Source organism: Mirounga leonina, unplaced genomic scaffold, assembly GCF_011800145.1.
Source record: "Mirounga leonina isolate KUSES-001 unplaced genomic scaffold, KU_Mleo_1.0 Mir_151, whole genome shotgun sequence".
Taxonomy (NCBI): Eukaryota; Metazoa; Chordata; class Mammalia; order Carnivora; family Phocidae; genus Mirounga; species Mirounga leonina.
In genome coordinates this window covers 98,773,064-98,798,407 of record NW_023270377.1, presented here as the reverse complement: position 1 = coordinate 98,798,407, position 25,344 = coordinate 98,773,064, and the positions used below count along the sequence as shown (strand labels likewise).

The 25,344-nt window shown below is 40.9% G+C and overlaps 1 protein-coding gene across 4 annotated transcripts in view; it reads right to left on the bottom strand.

Annotated features, from left to right (window-relative positions):
* INSIG2 (insulin induced gene 2) overlaps nt 1-25,344 on the bottom strand; it is a 55,489-nt gene that overhangs the window by 17,546 nt on the left and 12,599 nt on the right. For 3 of the 4 annotated variants that reach the window (XM_035008170.1, XM_035008171.1, XM_035008172.1), the window contains exons 3-5: nt 24,582-24,706; nt 21,253-21,419; nt 20,971-21,070 (exon numbers count right to left, since the gene is read on the bottom strand). In XM_035008170.1, the coding sequence (XP_034864061.1) occupies nt 20,971-21,070; nt 21,253-21,419; nt 24,582-24,706 (392 nt within the window). Of the gene's footprint in view, nt 1-18,330; nt 20,134-20,970; nt 21,071-21,252; nt 21,420-24,581; nt 24,707-25,344 lie in introns of those variants that run through there. The other variant, XM_035008173.1, reaches the window with a different exon arrangement.

The following is a 25,344-nucleotide window of genomic DNA, read 5'->3' as shown; positions in this document are numbered from 1 at the left end:
ATCAATCCATACCATAGAGTTTCGGGGTATACACTTATCATGAAGGCTCAAAAAGTGGTTGGCAGCCTTTAGCCTTTCTCTCTCTCTTTTTTTTCCCCCTTTTGTCAAGCTGGGGGTGGAGTCATTACACTTGCAGCCTCTCCTGGTTCCCTGCAGTGAAACCACCTCCGACTCTGAGGATCTTGGTTTGGAGATGGAGGTCGGGATGGGTGCTGGAAGCTGGAGGGAGGTGCTGTGCCTTCAGAGGGTGCCCTTGCCCGAACTGCCTCTGTGGGGGCGACTTGAGCGATGAGAGTGGTCCGCAGAGCAGACGGAGGGCCTTTTGGGCAGAGGTGTGGCTTTCACCACTTCTTGGCACCTCTGTGTCTTGCAAACTCCAACTCACCCCTGAAAACTTGGGCAGCCTTGCCTGGCCCGGAGGCCCTGGCTGGGTGGCGGAGCTTTCCGGAGAGCTTCCTCTGTACCTGTTGCTCACGTCTGGAGAAGCGGGCACTAACAGGTGGCCCCAGCTCACGTGTGCCTCTCCAGTCTGAGCCCTCTGGAGGCGAGTGGGGAGACGTTGAGTTCTGTGTCCCTGAAGCTGGCCCAGGGCAGGTCCCCAATAAATGCAGTGGAGTCGGTGTCTAAGGACAATGTCAGCACCCTTCAAGTAGTCCTGGCCGACACTGCCCGTTTAACAACTTCACAGTTTGTTTTTGAGGAAGACGTATTGGAGGCCAGAGCTCTACTGCCATGACTGGAGGGTGTCACTTCCAGTTTTGTTTTCCTCCCCTATCAAATGACAAAGTCACATCAGCATTGTGGGCTTGGGACGTAATACATGACTTATCAAAGTCCGTAAGTGGGTTGTTTGTGCTGTGTTGTTTGTGTGTGTTTTGTTGTTGCTGTTGTTGTTGTTGTTGTTTATAACACTACTGGGTAGTTTTTATTGTCTAGGACAATGGTTACAGACCACAAAGACTCAGGAAGACCCACTGCTTGGGCCCAACAAGAGACAATACTCTCCCTCTCAATTCAGAGTCCCCTGGGCTATGAGGGGACAGGCTTTTCCTTACGCGGCTCTGGTAGGAGGTCCATGACTGTACGCAGTACAAGAAGGGCCACATCTGAGCCTACTTATGTGGGGGTGGGTGGATAAGGTGGCCATCCTCATTTCCATTACTTGGGTGTAACCCTGAAGACCCGGATGTGGATGGCAGAGTTGCTGCAGATGCGGGTCAGCAGCTCTCGTGTATCAGTCTCTGGTTCAGGTTAGTCCAGGGCTAGCCTCCACCCTGTGGTCAAGATGGAGCAAAGAGAGCTCTTCTTTCTAGAAGGGAGGTAACCAGCACATTTGGTTTTTATTTAGTTAACTCCGACCCAACACATAGTGTTGCTCTTGTCTGTAATTCACTTGAAGCTTAATTTCTCAACAAGAACACAGTTCAAAGTTCCTGGCACGGAATACAATGGTAGCTAGATAATAATATCTAACATCCATCGAGAATTTTACCTTTTGAACAGGTAAAAGGATCCCATAGTCCAAAAATGAAAATGATATAAAAAGATATACATTGAGAACCTGGTCCCCGACTCATGCCTATATCTGCCCCATTCTGTATCCCTGTTCTCTGCCCCATGAGTCACCAGTTTCAACAATTTCTGATCTGTCCTCCCAGGGTTTTTTATGTGAGTTTGGATTCTCAAAAATGCATCTTCAGCATCTATAGAAATGATGATATGATTTTTCTCCTTAGATTTATTTTGATGAACTGTCCTTGCATTTTTAGAATAAGCTGCACTTGGTCGTGAAGAATTATTCTTTTTGTATGCAGCTGCATTCTGATTGCTAATATTTTATTTAGGATTTATGCATAAATATTCATGTATGAGATTCATTTATTGTTTCTTTTTTTTTTCTTCTACAGCCTTTGTTACTGATGTTATCCTAGCAGGGTTAACAAAAAGTTGCCCTTCTTTATCTCTGGTCTGGAACAATTTAAATGGTGTTGGAACCATCCATCCTTTAAATGTTTGGCTAAATTTGCCCAGGAAACTTCTAGCTCTGGTGCTTTTTAAATATTAACTCCTTTATAATACTACCTAGCATTTTCTATGAAAATTGGCTTATTTAGACGTTCTGGAGTTGGTTTCAGTAAATTATATTCTCCTGGAAAAGTATCCACTTCTTTCAAATTTGCAAATTTAGATAAATTTGCATAAAATTCTTTTTAAAATTTCCTTGCTTTCTGCATTTTTTCTTCTTGTCGTTTTTGTTTGTTTGTTTTGCCTTTGTTCTTTCTTCCTTGATGTCTGAGAAGGCTTATCTGTTTTATTGATTTTGCCCCAATGATCCAGGTATTCACTTACTGACTTTGTTTTCCCCCATTATCTACCTCATGAATTCTTCTTATTTTAATTCTTCTGCTTTCCTCTGGTTTATTTTGTTGTCCTTTTTTTCCTAACTTTTTTGAGTTGATTCTTGATTCCTTCTATTTCATCCCTTTTCTATTTAAATAAATATTCCTTTTATAGGCTATGACATCTCCCATGTGTGCTGCTTTAGTTCAATCATTTAGATTCAAAATCTAATAAGTAGTAGTATTTTCATTATCACTGGCTTTTAGAAATTCTGCAGCTTGAATCTGTACTTTTCCTTTAACTCAAAAGTTGTTTAAATGACAACTTTCTTAAAATTCTGATTTTTTTTTTTTTAAGATTTTATTTATTTTTTGACAGAGAGAGAGAGATAGCGAGAGCAGGAACACAAGCAGGGGGAGTGGGAAAGGGAGAAGCAGGCTTCCCGCGGAGCAGGGAGCCCGATGCAGGGCTGGATCCCAGGACCCTGGGATCATGACCTGAGCCAAAGGCAGATGCTTAACGACTGAGCCACCCAGGTGCCCTATTTCAGTCTTTTTAAAAAAATTTTATTTATTTATTTGACAGAGAGAAAGCATGCAAGTAGGGGGAACAGCAGAGGGAGAGAGAAGCAGACTCCTTGCTGAGCAGGGAGCCCGATGTGGGGCTCAATCCCAAGACCCTGGGATCATGACCTGAGCCGAAGGCAGACACTTAACGACTGAGCCACCCAGGCGCCCTAAAATTCTGATTTTTTATCAATTTTAAATTTTACTGCATTGTGAATAGAAAACGTCCACGTTACCTCTGCTTTTTGAAACTTCCTGTGATTTCATTTGTGGTGATCGGTAGTATGGCCAATTAGTATAACCATTCCACAGACACACAAAGCAGAAGTATGTTCTCTACCTTCGGGGCACATAGTTTGATATATATTGATCACATCTACCTTTATGATTCTGTTACTTAAGTCTTTTGTACCCTTATTCACTTTTGGTCCAACTGATCCGAGAGAATGTTGCTCTTCCTGAGATGTGGAAAGCCTGGGGAGGAGCCAGTTCCAGGGGAAGAGTGGGTATGAAAAAATCATAAGGTCTGTTGGAGATGTCTGTTAGATCATCTCCACCCAAAAATCATTCTTGCCAAACACTAATTTGAAAAGATATATGCACCCCCACGTTTACTGCAGTGTTATTTACAGAAGCCAAGATATGGAAGCAGCCCAAGTGTCCACTGACAGATGAATGAATAAAGATGTGATATATGTATGTAGTGTGTGTGTGTGTGTATAATATATAAATCTAACATATACACACACATATATAATAGAATATTAGCCATAAAAAAGAATGAGATCTTGCCATTTGCAATAACATGGATGGAGCTAGAGGTTATGATACCAAGTAAAATAAATCAGACAGAGAGAGGTAAATACCATATGGTTTCACTTATATGTGGAATCTTAAAAACGAAACAAATGAACAAACAAACAAAAACAGCAACAGATCCATAAATACAGAGAAGCTGATGGTTGCCAGAGGGGAGAAGATAAAATCACTCTTGCCATAAAGAAAAGGGCCCCCCAAGATTGACCAAGGTCTGTATTTTCTAACTTTTATTGATACTACTTGACAGGAGAATCTATCTTTCATTTAATCAGATACTTTTGTACTGTTTCCTATTTTTTTTTTAAGTAGGCTCCCTGCCCAGCATGGAGCCCCACGCAGGGCTCAAACTCACGACCATGAGATCAAGACCTGACCCAAGATCAAGAGTCAGACACATGGGGCACCTGGAGTTAAGCGTCCAACTCTTGATTTCAGCTCAGGTCATGATCTCAGGGTCATGAGATCGGGCCCCACCACCAGCCCCATGCTTAGTGGATTCTCTCCCCCTCCCTCTGTTCATGTTCTCTCTCTAAATAAGTAAAAAAATAAAATATTTTATAAAAAGACTTGGACACTTAACCGACTAAGCCACCCAGGCACCCCTCCTAATTTTTTCATGAACGGATTTTTTTTCTCCCCACATCAAGTTAAAAAAATCGAGTCCTCTTTTACATTTCTATGGTGGGTAGGACAAGGTCCTATTGATGGCTTGGAGGGATTTTAGTTGGTGATGTTCCTGATAATACCATTTGAGCACTGACTCTAAGCCAAGCTCTCTTCTAGGCACTCTGTATGTCTGAGGCTGTTTAATCCTCGCATCATCTCATGGCATCCCCATTTTACAGATTCAACAACAACAGCAAGGCAGATGGAGGTAAAATAACTTCAAGTTGAATCCATGAGTGAGGGCAGAGCCAGGACCCCTACGTTAGTCACTCTGCTCTGTTGCCTCTTTCAGAGACCAGCCCATCCAGTGGCTTCATTCTATCGGTGAGGAAACAGACTCAAAGTTGTTGTGTCAGCCGACAAACTACTAGCAGAGCTAAAGCTAGATCCGTGAGGTTTGGACCTTGATCCAGAACCTTCCCACCATACAGCACTAACCCTCATGTGCACAGAAGCAGTATTTTGTCCTAGAAAGAGGGTGTAATTTGCTGGATGATATGGACTAATCCTTTGACAGCAACTCGTGCCTGCCTCACATCATAGCACTGCAGAGCTAAGACCACAGCAGATGCAAAGAAAGAGGTTTTCAATCGAATGCTACCTGAATGATGTATACTTTTGATTTCTGAAGAAATAATTCAGTGTAAAATAAATTCACTTTTAATATGATTAGGATATATAAAATAACAAAAAACTAAGGTTCTACAAGGGATAAAGGCTCTAGGTGAGAGGACTTGTGTTTTTGATAGATAGCCCTTGCACTCTGCAACTCCCGTGCACATGACCTTCCTTCTTCATTTATAGGTTGTGGGTGTGAGGCTTGGAAACAGGCACTTTCCCAGGACAAGAACTGAGTACAGCCCATGGAAAGACACACTAATCAACCCATGGGGGAGAGGAGGATCATTAAAAAACTACACAGAAATGGTGAGTTTCTTGTATTATCTTCAAGTTCAGCTCTCAGTTGCCAAGAGTGACCTAACATTTCCCTACATAGTTTGGCTTCGGAGGGCAAAATTTGTTTGTTTTGTTTTGCTCCATTCCATAGGTATTCCAGTAATTATGAAGAGAGAAAGGGGTTTAGGACATGTGGGGAGGGGAGACTGACCCAGTGTATCAACTTTACTAAGAGGACACAATGGTTTGGCAAAATAAGACAATTTCATTCTGAAAGTTGTAAAGACATCCTATACTAGTGGAATTATTTGGCTTGCCAAAAATCAAAGTTGTTTAGCTGAATATGACAGGGACCTGAGCCATATGACTACAGGTGGTATCCCTGTACAACTCCACAGAGACTTCTAGAGACAGGCTAGGGAACCTGATTCTGATGCTGGAGCTGGAGGTGTTCCACCTGGATCCATTCATGGTGAGTCAGCAAGATGGGATGGACAAGCAGCCCTGAAAACCTGTCCTCTACTAGCACAGAATCTCTGGGAAACTGTGATCTTTCTCTTGAATCATGACATCATGAAAAGATTTGTCCAAAGGTAGTCCCACAACCTGCCTGCTTTGGGGCTTGCAGCAGAAACTGAATAAAATGCATTCCTCTCATCCTCAAGTGCAAATCAATCTCTCAAGCCTTGTAACCTCACATTTGGTAGATGCCAAATGAAGAGGACAACGGCTAAAAATGTAGGATGGATTCCTTGGGAGAGGTTCTAGACTCTCTTTTCTCAGTTTGCCTCATTTTCCTTTCAAACGAGAGACTGAAATTGTTGAGTTGTGGTCTGGCTCAGATTCTAGGGAATCGCTTCGGTGGGGGTCTCCAGCCTCACTGACCCTAACGTTCTTGTTTGCAAAAGAACATCCTATTTAAAAGGAAGTGTGGCCAATTCATGCTTTGACACATGGATTATCAGGAGTCTCCTCTGTTGAGCCAAGTAAGAAAGTTGAGCTGGGAACTTTCTCCCTTGCTTCAAATTTAAGTAATAAATTAAAATGTATCTGGCAAAAGGGGGAGAGGGGTTGGAAAAGGTGAGTTTTGCATGAAACTGAGTGTAGGTGTTTTCTGAGCACCTCAGAACTTCAGGTTTCATGGGGGGCTCCAAGTTCATTTAGTTCAAACCATACATCTGATGACTTCCAGGAATCTGGATAATCTGTTTGGTGGGCAGTCTTCTCTTCCCATGAAGGACATGAGTTATCTGCCGGGCACCTATAGGTTATGTATTACCTGGAATCCAGCCTTAATCAGTGAAGGGAATAGTAGCAAACTATCTTAGTCATAGTCACCTAGTTACAAAGAACGGAAAACCAATTTAAATCCTTTTTAAAGAGTTTATTGGAAGGAACATGTAGGTTTCATGAGGAGTAGAAAGATAGAAAGATAGCAAATGGTTTTCCTCTCTTCTCTTTTCTCATATCCTATTGTCTGTTTCTCTCGGCAACTAGCTCCTTTCTCTTGCTTTTCCAGCTTCTGTTTCATTTTGACTTTATGGTTCTGATACAGGACACTTGTTCTTGTTTTTGGTTGTTGTTGGTATTTTGGGATTTGTTTTTATTTTTTTACATTTACTTTATTTTTATCATCACGTCCCATTTTTTCTGTGGAGAACCAGCCTTGGGAGTTGGTCTGGCAGTGGACGCTTGACTTGACCAGAGCCAACAAGATACACTGAGACCTTTGCTGAGGTTTCTGAGAGATGGTTTGTGAGTGGGAGAGGACACGAGGCTGGCACTGCCAACACCATCCTGCCTCTAGGAAGCCCAAGACTAATGGTGACACAGCAGTAGACCAAAGGGACAGAAGCAGCTACATCCTGATGCCAATTTTGGAAACCTGAATCCCAATTATATGTGAAGCCAGTTTCATGAGCCAATAACTTTCTTGCTTGCCTAAGTCATTCTGGATCAGGTATTCTGTCAAGCATAACCCCCAAAGTCCCAGCTGATATAGCCATCAGCCCTGGATCCCCACCCAGCCAACCCCATTTATCACCATGACCTTGCAGTTCTAGTTTCTTCATTGGCTTAGTTAGGAAGGGCATGCTCAGGAAGGAGTAGTTTAAAGTGGTATGTAGGGCTACCCTTTGCAGAGCTAAAGGTGGGACAGAGGGAGAGGAAGTAATTACCTTCTTGAATTTATAGTAAAATTAGAGTCCTTGATCTGACAATAGGCCTAATCATATTTTTTTCCCTGTCTTCATTAAGGTCATGAATGTCAAAATATAGGGGATAACATGCAAAAATCACTTCCAACTTCACCAATAATGCCTGTGATGCTTTTTCATTATGCAAGTCTAATGGAAATTTAGAAAATGACGGGTCCATCTTGTCACTATTCTCTTGTGGATGTGCCAACTACTTCGAAAATGTTTTCAATATGCCAACTTTAATTTTAAAATTGAAGACAACAGAGTAGCTTGGAAGCTCAGATTTAAGTCATAAATGAAAATGTATCTGGTAAGAAGTGCATTACATCCTATTTCTTCATTATGAGAATATTTAACTTAATTCTTTGATTTAAAAATATCTCCACTTTAATATGTCATGATTCATATAATCTTTTCCCACACATCTTCTTTCAAGACCTCTAACTTATTTCATCAAAAAATAACAAATCTCAGGCTCAGAAATCATTTCTTAGGCAAGAATTGTACCAGTGACGTTCATTATTCCAATTAAAATTTAAATTTGTTTAGGAAGGGCAAGGACGTGACTTTCATATACATGTTTAAGTTCCACGTCTAACATTTCATTTTCCACCAACATACATACACCTGTGTTGACATCACAAGCAGCCCAGAGGCATCCTGAGAAGAATGAGCACTTGGGCTCTGTCTCTGGCCGTAGAGTCTACTTGTGCGACACTGGCAGATTATGACCTCTGTAGGCTTCCGTTGCTTCACATATAAAGGACTGATCTTACATCTTTATAGATAATAATACTGACCTCATAGCTTTAATGGAGTAAATGAGGTGGTAAATGTAAAGCATATAACTGATACTCGGTCTCATTTACCAGCTATTACTTAAGGTAACAAATACTTGCCCTTCATAATAAAAACATTCACAACTCACGAATGCCCATTTCCTACCAGTTGTCAACACCGCCATAAATCTGCCAGAGTTATAAAATCAAATCTACGCTTTTCATTAATTGAAATGTTACTGCCCTCTTAACGCTACTGAAATGTCTCCTTCCGCTACTAGCTGGCCATGTGACCTGGGACAAGCACTTAAGCGATGTGAGTTGTGCTTCTGTGTGTGCAAAATGCCAAGACCAGACCGTCCTAATTGTATTTATCCTAGATGAATGTTAGGGTCCCCTCCGGCTATACCACTCTTCTCTGTGCATCTTAGAATTCAGTTCGGTGGCCACGTGATGCCTATGAATCATCATGTGATAATTACACCCTGATTTCCAATGAGTCCATATTCTTTTCAGAGGAAAAACTGCTGCCATTTAAACCTAGTCTCCCAGACAAATATCAGCATCAGGATAAAAAGAAAGAGTGAGGTGATATAATGGTATGATAATTCACAGGCTCAGCATCTGTAATTTTGGAAATCTCTAAAAGTTATTTCTCAAAATTTGAGGATGCATTTTGTGACATAGGGGTCGTCAGAGAAAAGGTGTGCCACAGGGCATGACGGACGCCTCCCCATTGGGCTTATGGTCTACTGTTCCACATAACAGCTCCAGACCCAAGCTGCCTTACTTATTGAAAATGCTAATGATTGGCATACTTCTATTTTTCTGAAACTGCAAAACAGAACAGTCTAATTAACCATTCCTTTGGTATTTACTCTGAAACCAACTGTGCATTTCTTGGCCTCTTCACATACAATCAATGCCAACTCCCACGCAATTCCACAGAATTCTTGTACAATTTTCACTTGCTTTGCCCAATTTTTTTTGTTTTAGTCTCCCCTCTATTATCTCACAAATGGTGAACATTTCAGAAATTGCAATGCCCTTAGAAGGTCTCTACACATTTGTCTAGAAGACATTCGGGGTAAAATGCAAGAGATGCTTTCTCACAGAAGTGGGGAAGAGAGCATAAATTAAATTTCTAATGGACATAGCCAGAGAAGAAAGTGCTATGTGTTAAGAGCCCAGATTCCCTCTGGCAGATGGCACGCGGCGCATGCTGTTAGCTGGGCAGTGCTCAAGGGCTCGCGCCATTGCAAATACAGAAACAATAAAACTGCTTATTGATTTTAAAGAGACCTGTAATTAAGTATGACATTCTAACAGATAAAGGTTTACCAAGGCAGAACAGCCAGGATTTAAGAGGCCTTAAAATGAGGTACTATTTAATGGATTCAAACGTCACTCCTAGGATGGCAAAACTTCAAGAACTCCAGCTTGTGTATGTGTGTGTGTGTGTGTGTGTATTTATGTTTGAGCGCAAGAGCATGCACACGATTCATCTAAAGTTTCAACTGGTGCGTGCCCATTTGAAATTTTCTTGAGGTTAGAAAAGCAAAGGTTGCAACCCTTACATTCAGTTGCCTTGGGCAAGCAAAAAATAAAAAAATAAAAAAATATATCTGTCGAGACCCAGGTCTCACTGTTAAGGCTAGAGTTGAGAAATGCCCTCCAAATGCCTTCAAGTCAACATTAGCTATGACAGAAGCAAGACTATTATTTAACAGTAGCAGCAAATGTCAAAAACAAACTGTGCCTGGCGTTTTGATAAGACACTGTTGAACGAGAACCACTTTTTCAGCACTTGTGTAACCGTGGGGGAGAACTCGACAATTAATATCTGGAGGTCTGGTAATAGGATTTCCAGGCTGCTTGGTGGTTTCCTTCTGATACACATAAAAGGAGTAGCAAGTGGCGGACATGAGCAAAAAACTGGAAACAAGGAGGCCCGGGGAAAAGGACTGATATATCAGAAATTGGGTATCTATGGCTAATTAAAATGTAACTCCTTCTTGGGGAAACTGCAGTCTCACAGTGGTGACACTGAAAAGTATGAGGAGAGAGCCATCATCCCTAGGCAAAAATAAGATGCTGACAAAACCTATCTCCTATTTCCCACATCCTTCCGCTGGTGGCCTCATGCCGTCCTGTGACACCTTCTCTGAGCTTCTCTCCGTGGATGACACTCCCCAGCCTAACCTGGCCAAGGCTCCAGCCCAACAATCAATTATTCAGTATAATCACAACGAGCCACTTCCCTGCCCTACTTCCTTAGGAACCTGGTCCCTGAAAGGAACCTGACAAGTGAGTCTGTGGGTGGTGGTTGGTTGGCATGTGGATTTGTGTATGATTTCATTTCGACAGAAACATTAGGAGAGTATCTTAATGCAAGGGAAATGCTAACGTGCTGGCTCAGTACCCATACTTTGAAGTGGGAACAAGAAGAAAAAGGAGAGGAACAAATATTTAAATGGATGCCTGTTTACATTACATATTATTGCATTTGATGTTCAGAGGCCTCAAAAGAAGATGATAGTGTATCTCCATTTCATAGACGAGGAAACTGAGGTTTAGAAAGCTTGGGGGACTAGCCCCGGGTCCCAGTCTATAAGGAACTCATGGGGCGTTCAAGCCTGGGTTTGTCGGATTCCAAGGCTGGCTCTTTCCCTGATACACTCTACCAAACCTCAGGATCATACCTGAATTAGCCTCAGAACATTCTTTTTCAAGAAAAGTCTGATCATGATGGTGACTTGATAAATAATGGGGATGCTATGAACTGTGGCAGATGGGGCAGTCTCAACTTGTAAGCCTTCTGGAATAACCCCCACAGGCAGCTGTGGACTCTTCCCAAGAAGCATGCGGGCTTGCAGGCTTTACGGGAGTCATTTAAACCCTCAAAGAGAAGTCAGTCCCCATGTTTGACGTCCTACCTCCCACCACTTCCTCTACCTGCCATCTTCACTACTTCCAGACTTGATTTTGGATTCTCCAGAGTACATTCACCTGTCTGCCCATGTTGTTTTCCTGTCCATCCCACGCCACCAAGAAATGCCCTCCCCTCCTCGAGCTGAGTTTGACCCTTCCTTCACACCTCATCAGTACCTGTGTCCCCACCCTTCGGAGGCCTTTCCTGGCCAGCGCGTTAACACCATGTTCTTACTCTTACAGAACATCCGTCTATACAACCCCGCCCCCCGCATTTGCACAGATGCCCCAAGGCCAGGACTCATGTATTACGGGGCACATCAAAAACAATACCACCCAGCATTAATAATTCACACAGCCGTCTCCCAGACTGAACTTTTTAAAAGGTCAGAAGTCAAAACCTGTTAAAAAAAATTGTATCCCCTTTCTAGTCTATCAGACTTTCACATGGGACTGCGCCTGAGGAGGCTGCGGTAGAACATCTATTATCAAGAGAGGTTCAAGGTCCATGTCTAGGCATTCATGGAGAGCTGAAGCTGTTAGGCTCTCTCAGAATACTTACATTAGCTTTCTAAAATAAGCCAGGTTCCAGAGTGGAGTAGCGGATTAACCATAAGCTGCTTCTGTGAAATGGAGGCTGCATCCGAGTCAGAAATGCCTCCAAGTCACTCACTCTAAGGGATGGCCAGAGAAATCTGTTGAAACTACTTATGGGAAACCACTTGTAGGGCCTGGCAGGGCCTGGCAGGGCCAGCGCCCTGTGGTGAGGAGGAGGATCCTTGGTCCTAGAGCCAAGTCAGACCAGAGTTTGAAATCCTGCTCAGCCTTTCAGAACACGGACGTTGGCAGGTTTAACACAGTCCGTATCTGGAAGGGCGTGGTAGGGATGGTCACAGGAGGCACAATGCAAACACCTGATTCATTTCCTTCCCCTCACTTCTTCTTCTTCTTTTTTAGATTTATTTATTTGAGAGAGAGAGCAGAGAGTTGGCGGGGAGAGGGGCAGGGGGAGAGGGAGAAGCAGACTCGCCACTGAGCAGGGAGCCCGATGCAGGACTCGATTCCGGGATCCTGGGATCGCAACCTGAGCTGAAGACAGGCCCTGAGCCAACTGAGCCACCCAGGCGCTGTCCCCACCCCCCAGCCCTGGTCACTTCTTCTTTTAGATGACAGAAAAAGGCAAAGGTGAGGCCCTTCCTTCTTTCCCACCATTCTAGAACTTGGATGCTAAGTTTATATGTTATGTATTTTAAAGACTATAATTTTAATTTTACCACCAAAAAAAGTCTTTTATTTTCTCCTAGTTGTGCTCACTATGAATCACTTAGGACGGAAAACACGCTAGCGGGCGGAGAGTGCCAGAAAACGTTTTACACCAACCGTGGGGGACACTACCAGTGATCACCCGTCTGTGGTTCTTCTGTCCTCCAGGGACAGCGGGTTAACACCATGCTCTTACTCTTACAGATTCTTCCACATCCCAGCCCCGTTACAGTTAGGTGGAGCCAGAACCAGAACTAATACTATCAAACATTTAAGGAGCACAGATTTATTCTTTCTGGAGAAAAAAAAAAGCTGAACCTGACTCAACCTTATTATGAATTTCACATACATTCTGGAAAGATGTGCTTCACCTGCTTTCTCTTAGGCAGGTGTGACACTGACACGCACTAGGTGTGAGGCACAGGAATTCCACAAAGGTTTGTCTTTACAAACATCTTTAAGCTTCATCTTCGAGTGTCAGTCTACGAGCTCCCCAAGCCAATATGCAGAGACTCCACACAGCAGCTGCGCCCAGCTGATCCTAAAATGATGGGGGAGCACTTTGTCTTTCTATAATGTCCTGCTGGAAAATCTCAGGCTTTTGTAAACGCAGGAAGGTTTTTTTTTTTTTTTTTTTTTTCAAAAAAGAACTCCTACTGTCATACTTTGGTTGGGTAGACATTCCCAGAAGATCTAGGAGTGACATGTGATGACTATAAAGGAAATAGAAATGAGTTTCATTCAGTGGCAGAAATTCCCAGGGAATGCATTTTAGAAACTTTTCTTCTAAAACAAACAGATTCAGCACTTGGGTTTTTGCTTTCCTTTGTCTCCTCAATTGCTCATCACAATGAATCAGTCCATGATCACATTCTGTACAAGTTTCCTTAAAAAGTGTTTTTCTAAGAAAGAGACAAATCTTGCAAACACAACAATCATATGGAGACACAGTACTGCGGAGTGAATTTATTGTTGTCAGAGCAAGCAGTAATAAAAAAGGATTATTTTTAAATGGCAGTATACTTCCTAAGGGCTCATTACTTTTAAAGCCCACCTTGGGGAAGCCACGGGAAGATTAGCAGTTGCAAATCCTGCCATGAAAGCAGAACAGAAGGACGCAGTTGCACCAGAGCATGGTTTCGATTTGGAATCAAAACTGCCCCTTGTTCATGAAATCCTCACCGAGTCCGCAGCCAGGGAAACGGTGAAAGGGAAAAATTGCCCATATATGGCAATCAGTTTGGACACGAGGCTCATCAATAGCCCATTCTTTCCCAGGCACATCATTCTCTATCTGATCTGCCAAATCTGATACTTAACAACATTGTCTTCAGAACAGTTGATGTACCCTGGAAAAGTCTGTCTTGTAAATCACAAAGAAAGCTGACAGGCTTCACAGATTTCATCAGTGGTAAAAAGAAGGGACGCATAAAGGAACAGATACTAGTATACTTAACCCCCTGGCACAATGAACTCAACAAACTAAATGTATCTCGAGAGAAAAAATAATCTCAATATCTCAATTTTTATTTTTATTGAGGCCAAACAAGAAGCCACTGACTTAACCTATTTATCTCAGCTCCTAACTAAACTGAGTTTTTGAAACATAAAGACAAAGGAACAGGCAGATGGCATGATTTCATGGTATAAAAAAAGGAGTGGAGAAAGTTGAATCAGGGAGACAGACCACTTAAGCTGTAGCTTCTCTCTCCTATCCTAGATTCCTAGAAACAACAACAAAAAATTAAAAAGAAAAGGAATCCACAACTATACTGCCAAATAAGATGTATCCTCCATGGACCAGACATTATAAGGAACTCCTGAAAGCAAGAAAACAACTGACAGCAGATAGATGGAGAGAAACGACAGCTCAAAGACCCTGAGGGAGGGGACTTGCTAAAAATGAAACCAGAGACATTCTGGTCAGAGGTAGCTGACTCTCAAGAGATGAAAATACCCAACCGACCTGATGGGTTCAAGCAGGCTCTTGTGGAAGCAGCCATTTGGCCGACTCTACACTCCTTCTCCCCCATCTTGGACCGGACAGAGACAACACAGTATCTGCCCCAGGTGAAAGTGGTAAGAGTGAGGACTAAGTTCATAGAAGCACGGCAGTGCACCCAAGGCCAACAAGAGAGCACTCACATCCACAGACAGGCTGGTACAGGCTGAAAAGTTCAGAACTTTAAAAAAGTAGAATAATTAATACCCCCAGAAAATACAAGAATGACGACACACTTCCACAAAAAAATAAAATAAAATAAAGATCTTGGAAATTCAAAGTGTGATCACTGAAATTAAAAACCCAGTGACAGTTGAATGCTGAGTGGACACAGAGCTGGAAGATCCAGTTAAGTAATTCTTCTAGAGTATAGCACAACAGAGAAAAGCTAAGGGATATATAGAAAACAGAAACAAAAGGTCAAAGATCTTCTGAATATAGGAATTTGAGAAGGAAAGAGAAGAAAAACAGAGAACAAAGAAATAATAAGAACAATCCACCCCCCACCGCCCCAAAAAAAGGCCTGAAGTAAAGAGGAAATGTCTCTGACTGAATAGGATTAGTAGAAAAAGACATCCTCCTACACAACCTGTGGTGAAATTTCAGATGGAAAAAAAAAAAAAAAAAAAAAAACATCTAAAAATAAATAAATAAAAAAAGGGAGAAAGGACTCTATTTAAATCCCAATCCAATCAAGGCATCTGGATAAGTATTTCATTCAAATGGTTGGGAGGACTACAGATAAGACCAGCCTTTCCACCTGACCTCTGAGGTCCTTCCAGGTAACACCAATACTGCCGTTAACAGCTGGGCACCCAGGCCTTGGGTCTCCACTCCACTGCTGTGCATCTCCACCCACTTTGGTGAACTATGTAGACAAAGCTGTTTAGATCACACCTTGGACCTCAGGATCTGGAAATGTTCCACTAAATTCCTGACTACAAACCCCAAGCCTTCACCCTTCTTGTGAAAAAGGGTTTTTTACCTCAGGGCATGCAGTCCTTTTAGCTCACCTTATTCTTTCACACTGTTAAGTCAGCACTGTTGATTCAACTTCCTTCCCCAATTTGCCTGGATCCCATGATAAAAGATCCCTTGATCTTTCTTTAGGAGCCTCCATTCATTTTTCACATAGCCTTTGTGCCATGTCTTCTGATAAATTCCCAATGAGAATCAATCTATCCCATCACAATTGCCCTAAACTCCTGGGGTACTGAGGCCCTCTCCGGCCCCCAAGACATGGCACATCCATATTGATTGGCTCCACTGCAAGAATCTCATCTTGAGCCTCACCGGAGTCCTTGAAGGCCTCAAAATGTTCTAGAAATTCTTTCTTCATCTCTAGTCAGTCCCTGTAGAGGCTGTCCAAATCTCCACCATTCCCTCAAAGTTCTCTAGCTAACCCCAGCTCCCCTCACTTGTAATATATGACTTAGTATATGATCAGACTTGTCCCAAATATATTTTGTAAGCTATTGGTATACAATGAAATATTTTAAATGTTAAGCTAAAGTAGGTTAGGAAAAGCATTTTTCAACATAAAACAATCAGACACATCTCCCTTATCTCTAAGGTTAGTAATTCCTTCCAACTGCACTCCATACTACCAGCTCCCCTCTGCCACAAAGTGGCTCTGGTTTCAAGCACATCACTCTTCTATTTCTCATCCCACTTCTGACCACACCCCCTCCACCTCCTTCACCAGCTCTTCTGCCAACACGCCAGTAGTCCTCAGATCTCGTCTCCATTTGCTGTAACATGCTCCTTGGGGATCTCATCCACCTCCACAGCTTCCAAGATCATGGACACATGACAACGACAAGCTCCCTCATTTTCATCTAATAACCCAGACTCAAATGTCCAATTGCTTACGATGCATCTTTACCAATGTCCCGGACATAGCTCCACCTCAACTGATCAAACTCATTAACTTTACCCGCTCACCTGCTTCTCTGCATTCCTCTCTGGTTTATGGGAATACCATCCACCTAGTTTTCCAAGAAAGAAATTTTAAGTCACACTTCTCTTCCTCACCCTTCACACTCAAGTCATCAAGTTCAGATGACTTAGTCCAACATGTATCTCAGTGTGTCCCTCACCCTTCGTTCCCAAAGTTAGGATCTCTCTCTCACCTCGAACATTCCCCTCATCTTATACGCGTCTACACCAATGACTGGCAATCTGGGCTGCACATTAAAACCGCCTGGGGAATTTATGAAAATCCTCATGTTCAGGGCACACCCCAGGCCAATTATTTTAGAGTCTCCGGGGGTGGGAACCCGGCATCAGCATACTTTTACAAGTTCCCATATGATTCCAAAATGTAGCCAATTTGAAAATTTTCCCAGAATTGAAGATGTAAGCACACAGAATAAAGTGCATATTGATTAGCAAGCAAGAAAAGTAAAAACAAATCTAAAGCTAAACAAGTCAAACTGAAACTGAGTAACGATGAAGATAAAGAAAATACTGTGTAAAAGCTCCTGGAGAGAAAAAACAAGATGACCTACAAAGGAAAGAAAAATCACACTAATAGCAGATTTACCATCTGCAACATTAGATGGCATAAACAATGAGTTAAAAGTCTTCAACATAGGGCACCTGGGTGGCTCAGTTGGTTAAGCGACTGCCTTTGGCTCAGGTCATGATCCTGGAGTCCCGGGATCGAGTCCCGCATCGGGCTCCCTGCTCGGCAGGGAGTCTGCTTCTCCCTCTGACCCTCCTCCCTCTCATGCTCTCTGTCTCTCATTCTCTCTGTATCAAATAAATAAATAAAATCTTCAAAAAAAAAAAAGTCTTCAACATAATGGGGGCGGGGGGTGGGTGGGAACTATGAACCTAGAAATCTAAGGCCTGCTAAACTGTTCTGGGAGAATGAAGCAGATTCTTCCAGACATGCAAAGCTAGGACTCTACTACACACAGACCATCACTGAAAGAATTACCTTACAAAGAACACACAGTTGACCTTTGAACAACATGGGTTTGAACTGCACAGGTCCACTTATATGTGGATTTCTTTTCTATAGATGTGGTACAGTACTGTAAATGTATTTTCTCTTCCTTATGATTTTCTTAAGAACATTTTCTTTTCTCCCTCTTTATTATGCGAACACAATATACAATACACACACAAAATATGTGGCAATCGACTATGTTACCAGTAAGGCTATGAGTAGTTAAGTTTTGGGGGAGTCAAAAGTTACACAAAGATTTTGGACTGTGCAGGGGTCAGCGCCCCTACTCCCACGTTGTTCAAGGGCCAACTGTATTTCACTGGGCAGGCAAGTGAGCCAAGATGATTGGAGAGCTATTTAATAATGACCAAGTCTGGATTACACCTAGAAAATATAAGACGTGTGAATGTATGCACCACTAAGAGGTTCCAGTGCCCTTGATTAAAGTAAAATAGCTCAGTGCAAACAAATAAATTTTATAACACAAGTATTAGCAGGATTCTGGCTAGCTAATTTTAATTGTTTTCCTGTGCTTTTGTAGAATCTATAGTTTCAGTTTTCAAGCATTTGCTTTCCAGAACTTTAATAAAAGGAAGCGCTGTCTATGTAGCAATGTTAAAAGATGTCTACCGCTTTCTTTCGTTGCAAAAAAATGGATGTAATATATTTACATGCTTATCAAAATAGCAAAACAATTTTACTTTTTGCCATTAATATCTTTTCTTATTTTCTAGATGATCTGAAAATAACTTGAGAATTCCCAAGTGGGATAATCATTCAATTCCTGGAACATCAGACTTGGTTTCCTTTCATTATTTCTTAGCAAATTCAACCATACACATTAATTTTATTAAACTAATCCTCAGTATTAGATTCTAAGATTTAGCACGAGGAAGAAAAAAAGACTCTTAACCAAGATGATAATTATATATTTAATACATCTTGCTTTTAACAGCAATTTTCAAAGTAAACACATCATAGACCTTATAACTTATTAAAGATTTATAGTGCTTACAAAGTTGATTCTAAAAATATACCTTATTTGTTCTAAATGAATAACATTATCTGGAAGATAGAATAATAAATTATAGTAGTATGTTTACCACCACTATAGTTAAGATTGTGTACATATATTCAATATGAAATCCCTTTAGGATCTTCACACTTTCAGCCTTAAAATGTAAAAGCAGATTAAAGTTTGGCATAGGAGATCTCAGTCTGACAGCAATGGTTTTAAAAATATCTAGTTGACATATTATGAGAGCATGGGCACATGCACATACATTTCTACATGTACATTCTCTCTCACTCCATCCAACACACACACATACACACACAGACACACAAACCCAAAGTAAGCAGAAAGTTCCACCCTTGTGTATCAGACAAGTGTCATCAATTTCAAAAATAAAAATTGAGAAAAAAGTTAACTAACAATATGTTTAAACCACACCTAAATGGTTCCCATTGTTGGAAAGATATGCACAAAACTGCTATCGAGATCTTTAACATGCACAGTATATGCCATACTCAGCACATTCTGGAACAGGCTCGAACTGTTCACCAATGGATATATGAATACGTAAAAAGAGATGTGCTCATCCATTTCCCGGATGGCATTCCACTGACAGTCACGTGACCCAGCCCAGCTAATGTGGTTTGCTTCGTAGAACCCAAAAGATTACAGAACCCAAGAGAATTAGAAACTTCATGTCGATCTGTTTGGGGTTTCTTGGGTGTTCCATGTGCAAAAGCAATGGGTTACTGTACCGCAAATGACAGTATCATTTAACACTTGTGGCACTGCTAAAAGTCATTTTGGTATTTCTATAACATATTTATTCTAGCTAAATTTCCCAACAGTGCCTTCTTTTAATTATATATAGCCTTGTAGACTCAGACTTAAAATAATTTAACGCTGATAACCCTCTCCTGCTCATTGCTTTTATCTCCAGTAGAATTCCTTTTTGGACTCTCTCCAGTAATGCAGGTTTGAAAATGTTCTATGGAAGTTCATTTTCATTATCACTTAAAATACCCCAAGCTCTCTGAGACAACATTAAAATAGAAACTAACCACACGTCAGGGCACCCATAATTCATACTGCTGTGATTAGAAAAATGAAAAGGCACAACAGTAAGCAAAAGAGAATATACCAGCTTTCCACTTTTCTCTTTCTTTCTCTTTTTTGGCTTTCCTCTTATTTTATTTCACTAAGTTTATAAACTGTTCAAGCATTCTTATACTCTGCGTGACAATAACAGTATTTTGGCACATCAACATTGTGATACAATATATGGTATGTTTAAAAAAATTAATTAAAAAATTTCATCTATTAATGAACACGTTGTTTCATGTAGTGCATATATATTTTAGTTATTTAAGTCAAATACATCAAGGTTTGTAACTGATTTTACACATGAAGCAATCACAGATTGCAGTAATATATGCATGTGTGCATGTACATGCATGTACGTGTGTGTATGTGTGTGTGTATATACATATATATCTATATATACACATACACACACACGCATACACACATATATATACACCAATCAAGGGAAAAACTGCATCCTGGCAATTTTACAGTCCGAAGCTTTGTTGATATAGCTATCATTTACATGCCCTTTTCATCTTGTTTTTCTGTACAAAAGATATATTTTTGCCTTCTTCATTCCTGATGAGATTTTTCTGCGATAACTTTACATTCATACTGTAAAAATTAAAAGGTTAAAAGGTTAACAGATTAATGTTTATTTTGAATAGCAATTTCCACACAGACTAGAAATTGATACTTTATTAATGTATGCCCACTTTATTTGTCAAAGAATCTGAGAGTTATGCAAGGATTAGAAGCAAATGACGAATGTGATAGGGAAAAAGAAAGTTCACAGGTCGAGAAGTAAAAGAGACATGGAAACGCAGGCAAAAGACAAGGTTTCTGCATTACAAGCAAATAATAACAGTATGATTCAGATCAATCCTACAACACAAAGGGAGGCAAAATAGGTTTCTCTGAGTGCTTGGTAAGGCCAATCAGCAAAGGAAAGGTCATGAACTTAAGGACGGGACTGATATGGTGAATTCAGGTAATATTTTCTCAAATCACTTTACAATTTCAAGGGGAAAAGTCTATTACGTTAGCAAAATCTTCTGGTCAAAAACAGTATTTTAGAAGTACAGCTACAGATGTGTACCCCCAATTCAAGATAAAGGAAACTAATGGGTTTAAGATAATGGGGTGGCCAGATTATCAAAAAGACAGCCACTCAATTCTCCTAGCTGGCTACAATAATGTAAGTGACAGCACTTATTTGTGAAACTGCTGTGGCCTTTGGATGCTGTTCCTGGCCCTGCCATCCATGACAGAGGTGACCAACAGCGTCTTTTTTTACAGATTAGTAAAAAAAAATTAGAGAGTAAGTCCTATCACCATATCCGTAACACATTTTAGCTTTTCTACCCAGTGGTTCCTTCGACTTTTAGTGTGCTTGGCTTGGAGAAAACTTGTCTTACATCTCAATAACAGATGAAATAAGCATCAGCTTACCATTGCCAGTTGTCGACCAATGTTTCCCATTGTTATGCCTCCAGCAAAAAATATACACGGTAACCAAGAACGAACATAGAGAAAATCTGGAGATGTATATCTAGAATAACAGAAATGTTTTTAACAACCCATAGAGGAAGTATACAACGATAATCATTAAGAAAATTACAATGGAAATAAGTTACTCTGTACATTAAAGTGGTTAACCCAATTTTTAAATCTCAATTCTGAAATCAGTTGTCATTTATTTCTTTTAGCAAAAGCACCGAAAAGAATACTTACTGATAAACACCATTATAGACTAGTAGTTGAGTGACCAAGGTTGCCAAGAAAGCAATTCCTACTCCAAGGCCAAAACCACTTCTAGATCTATCAAAGGTCCACCAGAGTCCAATGGAGAGTGCAGCCAGTGTGAGAGACAACTGTATGTTGTTATCAAAATCTACTTTCTGAGATCAGTGTTAAAGAGTCATCTTAAAACTTGTAACCAAATAATACCACCTGTTCATTTTTCTAAAATAAGAGATGTTACTATTGAGATGGGACTTGATTGCTTATTCTAGGGTGAGTTCAGTCCTTTCATACAACGCAGGACACTGGGTGAGATTAAAACTGTCTCTGATATTTACTAAAGATACACAGAGGGCATGATATTTCATTAATAGATCCCACCTACTTGTAGTTCCCCCCAGCCCCCCAAAAAAGCCCTCTTTCTACATTCACAATTATAAGATCAGACCCATTATTTGAGAAATGCTTTCTTTGCTAAAAACGTAACCAGAAGTCTCAGAACACAAGTACTGCTAAAGGAACGCACTTTTGCTAAAAAAGAAACCAATATTACTTCTCAAACAGGTTCAGAATTACTTGCGAATCATACAAGAACTTGAAAATAGAAGAGTTGACAGCTATTTAACAGGGTACCACATTCTCTATATGATTTACTGACAGACACATTTTATAATAATGCAGTTCAGAAACAAGAGGACCAAGGACACAGTATCCCTTTCTATTATGTCAACTGTTCTAGTTTTAATTTGTTGAGGATAAAGCCTTGAAGTGAACATTATCTTGCAACCTGCCAAGCTATTTTGGTGCCTGAGACTTTCTGGTATAGGACAGTTTGCTCAAATGATATTTTATTTCCGTCACTTACTTAAGCATCTATTCACAAATGTGCGGTCCTTTTCTACTCCAAAATCTCTGGGCAAAATGAAGCTTTACAAATTCAATTTTCTCATTTCTTTGCTAGAGGATTACACTAAAGGAATTAATTTCAAATATCATTAAAAGGGCATTATCTATGTCCCAAAGGCCACATCTTGGCTCTATATCCAGCTCCCCAGGGGAAACTAGATAGCTCGCCAAACTAACTGGCCATGCTGCAACTACAGAGAAGAGAGGAGAAGTTCAAAAAATGCATATAAAACTACTTCCCCACTTCCTTTAACATCCCATCATTTACCAGCCACCCCCACCCTTACCACACCAGCTAGTATCTCCAACTCCCTCTTCACTTACTTCTCAGCATCGGAGGACTATTGCTGGCCATTCCCTCAAGGTCATTTCTTGATTAGGCTTGATTTACCCCAAAAAACCCTATAGCTTATGGTATGCTTTCTGCAAAAGCTTTCCTTATTCTTTAGCAGACATTATACCTAACACTCCAAAGGAAAGGTTATATGTTCTGATTTTTCTATGCAATAAACATTCTTATAAACAGTAGAATTTGATATTCACTGAGTTCTATCTTTGATAACTAAATTAACTTTATTAAGGGTCAGAGGAAAATAAGGTTTCTAGGGTAAATAGGTAAAATACTTCTACCTGAAAAATAGTGCCATGGGATTTTCTCTAGTCTAAGGGACCTAATATTATTATGTCTATGTTATAAATTTTGCAGACATTTTGGACTTTGCTTCAATGGCGGACAGAACAGTTAAAAATTGCTATATTCAAGTATCTCATTGACAGAGAAAGAAAAGAATGACTGAAGCAAAAATTTTAAATTAGATATATAAAGGTTTTTAAATTCCAGAAAAGGCTATCTAAATTTCTCTACTTAAAAACACCTGAAACATCTGGGATAGAACGGCCTAACCCACCAGTTGGGAGGGAAATTTACATGCTTAGGGGGCTCCTGAATGGGAGAAGGAACCCTTCCTAGATTTGAGCCAGGATCTCTGGGGTCTGGTCTCAGTTCTGTCCCAGCCTCGCAGTATGAGTGCCTTGGCGAAGTACCTAACCCCTCTAGCTTTCATTTGTCTTACTATCTTTAATAAAGAAAATGTGGAACTGGGTGATTTCTAAGTTTTCCTCTAGGTACAATATTCTATGAGTCTATCTTTTGAAGCCCTCCCAACCACTAGATTTGTTATAAAATCCTAAATCTCAAAGATTCCTCCAAGCTAAACATGTTGGGAAATTCTTTAATACAAAAGGAAATGGAAAAACAGATTAGTAACCGCCACTGGGGGGCTTCCAAATTCACAGATCCCCAAGGGCTAGCACAATTGGGAACAGAAAGGCAAATATGTTTGCAGAATGGAGGACCTTGCCACTTGCCTTTGTTCCTCTCCCAGGCTTCTCCAGAACACCGCAATACTTCCCATAACAGACACAGGAAACCACCTGCCACGTGACCCACCCTCTCTCCCGCTAACCACCAGCCATGAGCCCAGTGCAGAGCCACAAGAGGGAACCCTGGGCAGCCTGACCTGCACTGCGTGCTCTTCCCAGCACCAAAGCTCCTGCCCCCTCCACTCTCTAAGCCACATCTTCTAGAAAAGGGACAACTGAACTAGCCAGTCACAGGCTCTCTTCTCCAAAGGAAGGACAGGGGTGGGGGAGAAGAGGAGAAGCAGCAGGGAGGATGACAGGATGAAAGTCTTATGAGGGCAAAAACTTTTGTTTTGGGGTGGACATTTTTTTCTGTGGTATCGGGGAGAAGGGAAATAGAGGCTACTTTACCCTTCTAGCTGGAATACTCTAAAAACACTCATTACTCACGAAATAAAATGTCAAAACCCTAAATGATCAAACTTTAAAAATATGTACCTTAGGGACAAATGTTCTTTTTGGCCAATGTCTAAGCTGAACATTTCCACTTATGCCACCTTTAAGAACATTTATGCGGTTTGCTGGCGTCGATTAAAACCAAAAGATGAGTCCTTTTTTTGGGAAAAAAATTATAGGTTCCTTAAATTAAAAACAAACCAAAAAACAGCCAGCACCGGAAGCCACCACATGTCCTCACTGGCAAGTCTTAAATGAAGAGAGAGGAAAGAAATCCTTTGAAAATGTATCTGTTTCAATCTTGGAGTTACCAAAACTATACGGAATTATGTAACCTAATTTAAGAAAAACATGCAAAATGTTTAAACGTGCAAAGCTTCTCAGTGATCCTGAAACTCGGGGATTTAAATGGAAGGCTATACCCCGCCCAGTAACTGCAAGGCTGCTACTGTGATGTTTCACGAATAGAGCACATTCTTTCTATGCTAAGGGGACGTACCACATTTTGACAACAGTGCAGGTGCAAGGGACTGTTTAACCTTTGGTTTGTCGGCGCTGCTTTGTGATTATGCATTTCGTTACAGCAGAAAGGATACAGCGCTGGCATGATTTATACCAACAAAGACGGCTACGCACCGCATCACACTGGACCACTCTCTTTTAAATTTATGTGGTTCTCCTAGGTGCCTGTCAATGCAGGGGTATAATAACCCAATCACAGCTGTGGAAAAAAGGAGAAAAAAAATTAAGTCATCTCCAATGCTATACCGGCAAAACTTAAGCTAAAAGAGTCACTACAACCCCCCCAAGCATTTGAAAGATTGTTTCAGAAGCTCTCCAAGTTACTTAACATCAATCACCCGTATTTTTAAACTTACCTCCCCAAAGGAAAAAAAAAGAGATAACACCACTGCAGAAAGCACTGCAAATGATTACAACAGTATTCCAAATTATAATTGGCAGAGTGCTATTTCAGTGTATGATTCACAATTTAGCAGTTTGGACTAGATGGTTCATGCTACTTCTCTACGACTACTATCTCTGAGATTTGAAAACATCAAACCAGCTGGCAGTTAAACAATGTTCTCTCTGAACCACACAAGCATGAAGCGCGCTATAAAATGCCCCAAACTGTCTAAAGAGAAGCTGGAAGTATAAATGTGTACAATACGGTCACCCCACATACAGTGTTTGTTCGGATGGCTACAGCCGGCCTACAGATTATTCTATTGCCTCTAGCTTGTCTCCTGCGCCCAGAGCTGTGTCCTGACGTTCCCTTCCCCCCTGGCCTTCTAATGAGTCCCTAGGTCATACTGTCAAAACAGGGAAACTTGCAATAGAAATCTACATGTAAGCCTC